The sequence below is a fragment of the Vicia villosa genome, linkage group LG4 (assembly GCF_029867415.1).
Source record: "Vicia villosa cultivar HV-30 ecotype Madison, WI linkage group LG4, Vvil1.0, whole genome shotgun sequence".
In the NCBI taxonomy this organism is placed as follows: Eukaryota; Viridiplantae; Streptophyta; class Magnoliopsida; order Fabales; family Fabaceae; genus Vicia; species Vicia villosa.
In genome coordinates this window covers 86,307,345-86,315,930 of record NC_081183.1, presented here as the reverse complement: position 1 = coordinate 86,315,930, position 8,586 = coordinate 86,307,345, and the positions used below count along the sequence as shown (strand labels likewise).

At 36.8% G+C, this 8,586-nt stretch overlaps 1 protein-coding gene across 1 annotated transcript; it reads right to left on the bottom strand.

The window, feature by feature from the left end:
• Window positions 1-2,280: 2,280 nt before the first annotated feature.
• On the bottom strand, window positions 2,281-4,393 carry LOC131597464 (uncharacterized). The gene is made up of 2 exons (XM_058870160.1): window positions 3,957-4,393; window positions 2,281-3,910 (listed from the first exon to the last, which is right to left on the bottom strand). Exons 1-2 carry the CDS (start codon window positions 4,391-4,393, stop codon window positions 2,281-2,283), a joined length of 2,067 nt encoding a protein of 688 aa, XP_058726143.1.
• Window positions 4,394-8,586: the final 4,193 nt, after the last annotated feature.

Below are 8,586 nucleotides of genomic sequence, written 5' to 3'. Positions count from 1 at the left end.
CTAAAATATGAGTTTACCTTATGAAGCATATTATTTTTATGCGCACTCTTAAGAGATTGATTTAAGAAATTAGTTCAACAAGTTTATGTAATTCCTATTTTGTTTGATAGAATTCCACAATTACAAATAATCTTTTATTAAGCTTTAATTTATTTCTTTTAAATTACATGAGTTTTAATGTATTTAATCTGTGTGAATTGATAAGTTTTTAATAAAGATAATATATATACTTAAACAAGATTGATGTTCAAAAAGGAGAGGGGGCTATAGCAAGAACCTCTCAATAAAAATTAAATTTACAATAATAAAATTTCTGGAAATCAAAAAATCTAAAAATAATAAAATTAAGAATTAAAATAATACATTTAATACATGAATATGTACGGCAAATATAGAAAATGTCTTACAAAAATATTTCAAACAATTTCATAATACAAACTTGATGAGTTAAAGAATCCAAAAAAAAAAATTGATGAGTGTGAATATAAATTCTCTTTAATTTTTATTTCCTTCTGTTTATTATGCTTTAATTTTTATTAAATTAAATAAATGAAGAGATAAACGGTTAAATTTAACCTAATACACAAAACATCGCAGAAGATGTGGGTAGTAAGGAAAAAAAAGCAAGGGATCTAAATCATTATGTTTAAAGTAACATATAGTGTAATGAAACGGCCACGTCAGCAGAAAGAACAGGTGGCAAAGGATGATAATAAGACAAATACTATTACAGATCCGCAAATGAAGGAAGTGGGAAGAGGATTGAGGACGCGTCGTCCATCTTGCAAGCTGCAGGGTTTCATTCATTAACTCTAGTATTTATAGTATTAGGATTGAGAATGTGGGTGTGAGTGATTTATGAGAATTGAAAATTCTAGTAACACACGCTCGATTTGAAACTGGATGTTATGACACCCACTAATACGCAGCACAGACAATAGTAATAAACCGCATAAAACAGTAAAGAACATACAGAATTGTTTACCCAGTTCGGTTCAAACAACCTACTCTGGGGGCTACCAAGCCAGGGGTGAAGTCCACTATTAGCAGTATCAATTCAGAGTTAAACTCCCAGTTTACAACTCCTCACTTAATCACTACCCAATGACCCTTCTACCTAGGTTCTACCTAGATATGGAATATCTTCATTCCATTCCCCCTCAATTACAGCAGTGATAACACATACACAATAAACAATTACAGATAGAAGACACACTTCAAAAACACACCTTGATCTGCTTAAAAGCTTCAATCAAGAGACACACACTCGTGCTTAAAAGCTTAGAGTGACACAACTAAAACATAAACTAATTCCAACGCAATCATCAAAGATAATAGCGTGGATCACAAGAGACAGTTACAGAACAGCCGTTCTTCACAATACAATCTTTTGTCTGCGTTCCAAATTAGGATTGCAGGTCTTTTTATATGTAGTCTTGGGCCTTGGGTTTCATAGAAACACATTAGGGTTAACAAAGTTAACCTAATTCACACGCCAACTGTCTGTTACACAATATGTTGTCAATAGGATCTTCTGGACGAAATATGCAGCACTCAATAAAAAGTTTCCTAAACTAATTAAAAGGATAAATCAGGAAACACAATTAATAAATAATAACAGCTCCTGTTGTCGCAAATGGATGTCATGACATCGATCATGACATTCATTACAAAACCTGTATTAGCTCCACACATATATGCAACCTGCATAAACACAATCAACCAGGTATGTTTTACCAATAATGCAGCCAACATGCAAAACACCTTCAATCTCCCCCTTTGGCAAATTTTTGGCTAAAACAACCGGTCACACCATACCAGAGATATACTTGCAGCGGATAATCAAAACAAACACAAGCTAATACAAACAAACAGCATACATCACCAGTATGCACACAGTGCTCAAACAAAAACAGACAGTACACAAGAGTAGCACACGCACAAGCCACAAGAGTAGCACAAGCACAAACAGATCAACACAAAGATAAGCATATATAATTGTTGATCACACACAACCACCATTCTTGTTGTTCTAGGGTGGTGACAAATAATACTTAACCACCATTCTTGTTGTTCTGGGGTGGTGACAAATAATACTTCTCCCCCTGTTTGGCCACAAATGTTGCCAAAGCCAAAGAAAGTGTCTTCTCCACGCTCAACGAGTTTAAATAAGTCCAAAAAAAAACTGACCGAAAAAAAACATAAAACAGACGAAACTTAAATGCAAAAAAAAAAATCAAACAAAACAAAACAAACACACTAGACTCTAGTTGCAATTTACTACTCAGAGTCAGATCCAGCTGAGGTGTCTGAAGAACTTTCTTTCTCAGAGTCATCAGCATGACTAACACTTTCTTCCTCCACTTCTTGATCATCTTTATCTTCCATCTCTTTTGTATCTGCAAACTCCTCATTCTCATCCATTTCCAGAGTACGTATCATTTGTTCAAGAGACATTTTTCTAGCTTCCATTTCTTTGCAAGTCTCTTTTAGTATTGCTATGACTTCTGCTTTACTGACTGATGCTCCAGATTTGGAAGTTTCAGCCGATGTCATGACAATATCTGGAACATGCTTTCCCTTAAACAGTTTGTAATGGAAAGCCAAGGGACTTTCTCTTTTGCACACTACATCATGTTCGTTGAGAATGTTTGGATATTGATCCAGAATTATACCACTCAGGAGGGATGGAAAGGCAATTGGACCCTTAATACTGAAGCTTCCAGCATGCTTCATGGTTTGGTAAAAAATATATGCTCTATAATCAAACTTTGCCTTTGTTCCTACAGCATACAGAAATCTTCCAAGCACAGTTGAGATAGTGGACTTGTGATTTGTTGGAACCCAATTAGCTGCTCCTATTTTGTGAAGCATTGCATACTTGAAGCACAGCTTACTTGCAGTTGGCTTCTCTTTCATGGGCCAGCTTTTTACCTGCTTGGCTGTGATCACTTGACAGACTTGGTTGTCTGTTACTTCCAGCTCAAGTTGAGCTTCATCTGTTCTTCCCAAGAAATTATTAATCACAGAAGAAGAGAACAATACACACTTACCTCTTACAAACACCCTTCTGTAGTCTTCAATTCTTCTATTGACACAGTCTTTAGATAGGTTTACCACAAATTCTTTGACCAACTTCTCATAACATTTGGGAAGATTGCACACAGTTTTTAGCAGTCCAGCTTCTTGAATCAGCTTTAGGACCTCCTTGTTTTCAAGAGCATTTGGAGCCAATACCCTTTCAACAACCAATCTCTTTTGGAGAACATATTTCCATCTATTGACACTAGAGGCATAGTGGAAGGAGACATTATTAATAGGAACTTCAAGGATGTTAGCAGCAAGCTTACTAGTTGTAGGCTTCTTCCTTGATGGAATGTCAGGGACATTCGTTTCAACATCAGATTCAGGTTCAACAATTTCCCGCTCTTTTCTTTTCCTTGGAATAACCCTGCTCCAAGATTTTGAAGGACCAACCCCTTTACGCTTGGTAATAGCTTTGATCTTGACAGGTCCTGCAGAAGTACTCTTCTTTCTGATAGTGTCTTTGGCAGGATTGTTCACTTGAGTGCTCCCTTTTGGTGATCCTTGAACAACAGATTTTCCTTTTCTTCTTGTCATTAGCCTGTTGGCTACACTCGGATTCAAGGTAGTAAGTAATTCCTCTTCAGAGTACTCATCTAAGTCTACCACATTAGTATCAGTTTCAGTATTGGCCTTAGGGTGCTCATTATTGTCAATGTCATTGACATCCTTGGTGACATTGGTATTCTTAGTAACCCCTTGTTCATCCTTGTTGATTTCTAGGTCACTATCAACGGTGTGAACAACCTCAGCCTTACTGGTGTTATTGAGGGGATCAGCCATTATGGTTTGAAGAGGAATAGATATTCCAGGCACGATGATTCTCCTTCAAAATACGATTAACAATCCTGGTAATTGCACTATCGACATACTTGGATCCTTCTTTAGTAAGTTTCTCCATGGTAGCAGATGCTGAGGATTTGGTACCCTTGTTGTGAATACCCTCCTTGGGTCGTTTTGCATGAGTCGTTTTAGGCTTTGTGGCCTTTATTTCGTCACTGATAATTGTCCTTAAAGGGACAACCTTAAGGACCCTATTAGGGTTAGAGGACTCTTCCAGTGTTGCCGAGTCTGAAACGGGAGATTCATCATTCAATTGTTGAGACATTCTGAACCTTAGAGAACCAGAACTTATTTCACACTTGTGAGAGCAAAAGAAGTAAATCAATCTCAAAGAGTAGCTAGCAGAACTACTAGGAAGGTTTGCCGTCTTTAGAGTATTAGGGGATCGAGGGAGCTTTATATGTACAATGAATGAGGGAAATTTCAAAACATGGATTTTATCAAAGCCCAAATAGTATTCCCTCATGTTGGTTAATTGCTATAATAAGTTTTGGTAGAAAATACCCAACATACCCTTTTCTGTCACATTGTCTTTAGATGTTGTTGCAACATTCTCTATGACATTGCTTTCAGACAATCCTTTAGGATCTTTGCTCACATTTGACTTTTCTAGTTTTCTTTCCCGATCTGTAATGTCCATCACAAGGCTTACTCTTTCTTCTGGCAGAAATCTATCGATACTTCTGTATTCCCTTACTTTTGCACACAGTTTCTCATTCATTAGACTGGTCTCAGAAAAACTAGTAGACAGTTCACTTATAGTGAGATCACCAATATAGGATTCTTTATCTGATTCATCAGAATCATAAGATTCATCAAATTTGTGATGGTACATTTTCAATTCTTCCTTGATCATGGAGTAGTCAGAGGGGTGGACAGGTGTGTCAGGCTTCCATAGATAGCAATTATCCTTAGATCTAAATCCCTTCATGACTTCCTCATTTGCTTCATTTGTGATGATACACTCATCTTTGGTGAACTTAGCATTGAATCCTTCATCACACAGCTGACTGATGCTTATAAGGTTTGCAGCTAAACCTTGTACAAGTAGAACATTGTTTAGATTAGGTATACTCACCCCTTCTGTCTTCCCAACACCCTTGACTTCTCTTATATCTCTGTCACCCAAAGTTACATAGTTGTTTCCTTCCAATTTGAGATTTACTAGAGAGTTCTTACTCCCGGTCATATGATTGCAGCAACCACTATCAAGGTACCAGTCTTCTTCTGCTGGCATCCTTAGAGAAGTGTGTGCTATTAGAGCAACATTCTTAGCTATCCCAGATTGCTTCCTGTTACAGGTATCATGATCAAGTTTGACTTGATGAGTTTGGTTTAGATATCCAAATAGTCTGAAACAGAATGGTTTTATGTGACCAAATCTTCCACAGTGATGACACCTCCATTTCTGGAATCTTTTCTTTGAGAGCCTCCTTCTTTCGTTTCCTTGATGTTGTGACACTTGGATTGACATCTGGTTAGTCACACACGTCTTGGATTCTATCCTTCTGAGTTCAGAGATTAATTCCTCTTTAGCTATGAATCCCACTCCAGACATGACTTCTGATCTTTGTCTAGATTCCATACTTTCTTCTAGAGTATCAAATCTATTGTTCAGCATTTTGAATGACTTGGTCATTTGATCAAGTTTGTGGTTCAACATGTTTACTTCACTACTGAGGGAGTCTATGGTTGCAAGATGTTTAATCTTTTCAGAGTCTAGATCTCTTATGATCACCTCTTGCTCCTCCACTTGTTTGCAGACTTCAGCTTTTTCTTTACACAACTTCTTGTACGAGGCAGCTAGTTCATCAAAGGTTAGCTCATCATCGCTGGAATCATCATCAGATTCATATATTCTTGTTGAAACTGTGACATGCTTTGTAGTTTCCTTTTCTGAATCTGAGTCTTCGTCAGACCAAGTAACAGTCAGTCCTTTCTTTTGCTCCTTGTGGTAGGTGGGACATTCAGCTCTTATGTGTCTGAATCCTTCACATCCATGACATTAAACCCCTTTCCCTAGATAGGGCTTCTCCTCAGCTTTGAATCTTTTGCTTGAGTCATATGTCTGACTGATGTCATAGGAAGTGTTCTTGACATTGGGTCTAGACTTCTGATCAACCTTTTTAATAAGTCTGTTGAATTTTTTTCCAAGCATGGCTATGGCGTCTGATAAATTCTCATCACTTACACCATTGCTTTCTTGTGAATCATCACCAGCCATCTAAGTTTTGTGTTTTTCTCTTCCTGAATCTTTTCTAACACGGTTAAGTGCTTGCACCTAGAACCGGCGCTCTGATGCCAATTGAAGGATAGAAAAACACTTAGAAAGGGGGGGTTTGAATAAGTGTAGTTTTAAAACTCTTAAGATAAAAACAATTTGCACAATTATTTTTATCCTGGTTCGTTGTTAACTAAACTACTCCAGTCCACCCCCTTGGAGTGATTTACCTCACCTGAGGATTTAATCCATTAATCACACAAGATTACAATGGTTTTCCACTTAGATAACCTCTAAGTCTTCTAGAGTATTCTGATCACAACATGATCACTCTTGGAACACAATGCTTAGATAACCTCTAAGACTTTCTAGAGAATCCGATCACAACTTGATCTCCTCTAGTTCTTTACAAATGAATTTAAACAAATTCTTACAAGAGTTATACAATGCTTCTTATAAAGCTATAATCACAACTGTGATATTTCTCTTAAGTTTAAGCTTAATCTCACTAAGATATTACAACAGTAATGAAGTGAGGTTGAAGATGAAGTTTGAGAGCTTTTTGAATTTGACAGCGTTTCTGTATATTTGCGCAAAGTGTTGTATTCAGCTTCTCATCAGAACTTCTATTTATAGGCGCTTGAGAAGATGACCGTTGGGAGCATTTAATGCGTTGCATGATCCGTACAACATTGCATTTAACGTTTCACTCTTTTGTCAACTACCTCGAGCCTTGCTTTTGCTGCATCTACTGACTTTGCCGTTAATAGCTTCTAACGTTCCTTTTGTCAGTCAGCGTAGCCTGCTATCCTGTCCTTGCTTCTAATCTGATGTTTGTATGAACAACGTTTTAATTTCATCAGAGTCAAACAGCTTGGTGCAGAGCATCTTCTTGTCTTCTGACCTTGAAGTGCTTCTAGCGTGATACCATGAGAACTTCAATGCTTTTGCTTCTGATCTCAAGTTCTTCTGATGCTTCAATAGACCATGTTCTGATTCTGCTTGACCATCTTCTGATGTCTTGCGAGAGCATGTTTTGATGTTGCATACTTGAACCTTGTGAGTCAGTGCTTCTTGCGCTGATTTTATGCATACTCTTTATGTGATTCTTGAAATGGAAATTGCATAGGATTAGAGTACCACATTATCTCATACAAAATTCATATACATTGTTATCATCAAAACTAAGAATATTGATCAGAACAAATCTTGTTCTAACAATCTCCCCCTTTTTGATGATGACAAAAACATATATAATTGATATGAATTAGCAATCAGAATATCAGATGGCTAAAGACAAATACACAGTTATAGCAAAAGCATATAAACATAATGTGTGAATATGTCTCCCCCCTGAGATTAACAATCTCCCCCTGAGATGAATAATCTCCCCCTGAAATAAATACTGGAAGAAATTTATAAATAGAGGACTTCCCTGAGTATTTTCCATTTCAGTTGAGACGTTCACATAAGCTTAGAACTTCAGAACATTCAGAGCTTCTGCTTCTTGCTTCCATAGGACAGCTTTAGAGCTTTGAATTTCTTCTAGAATCATTGCATGCTTGATTGTATCAGAACATTCTTGAATGTACCAGAGCGTCATCAGAGCATCTCTACATCCTGAAATGTTTCAGAAACAAACTAGACAACGAGAGTCAAGGCATGAATGAATCAGAACATAAAATATGTTTCAGAGCATATAGTATGTATCAGAGCATAAAAAAATGCGTCAGAACATAAAATATGTATCAGAGCACATAAAATATGTATCAGAACATATAAGGAGTAAGAATGTGTTAGAGCATATTCTATCACAAGAATAACAGAACATTCTTCCTTCTTGCTTCTGATCTTGAAGCTTCACAGCACTCAGCTTGCTTCAATTTCCATGAGCTTGTTTCTATATAGAATTGCTTTTCCCCATGTCTTTGCTTCTCATGTTGAGCTTTTTAGAATGTCTTAAATCCTGTAAAACACTCAAAGAGATAGAACTTGCAAATTCTGTTAGAAATGTGGAGACTTACTCCCAGTAACGGATATAGTAAATCAAATCAATTATCACATTCTCTCCCCCTTTTTGTCATAACATCAAAAAGCATAAAAGATTCAGATGAAAAACAAACAATATGAGAGAAGATAAAAGATTTCATTCATCATAATTAATCTGAAGATACAAGGGATGAGAAGACAGATGAACAAAACAGATGCAAGAAAAAGGAGACATCTAAGACCAAACGACTACGACTAGCCTAGTTTAGAAACTATCTTAGCTAGAAGGCCATGAATCTCATTGTTGCTTTCAGTCTGCTTCTGTATAAATGAGCGAAACTCATTGTTTGTATCTTCTTGCTTGTCCAGGCGAGAAGCTAGATCAACTTGATTCTTTTGAATAACCTCTAAAGTCTTCACCAGAAAAGAGGTTTCTTCAGAAGAAGCTT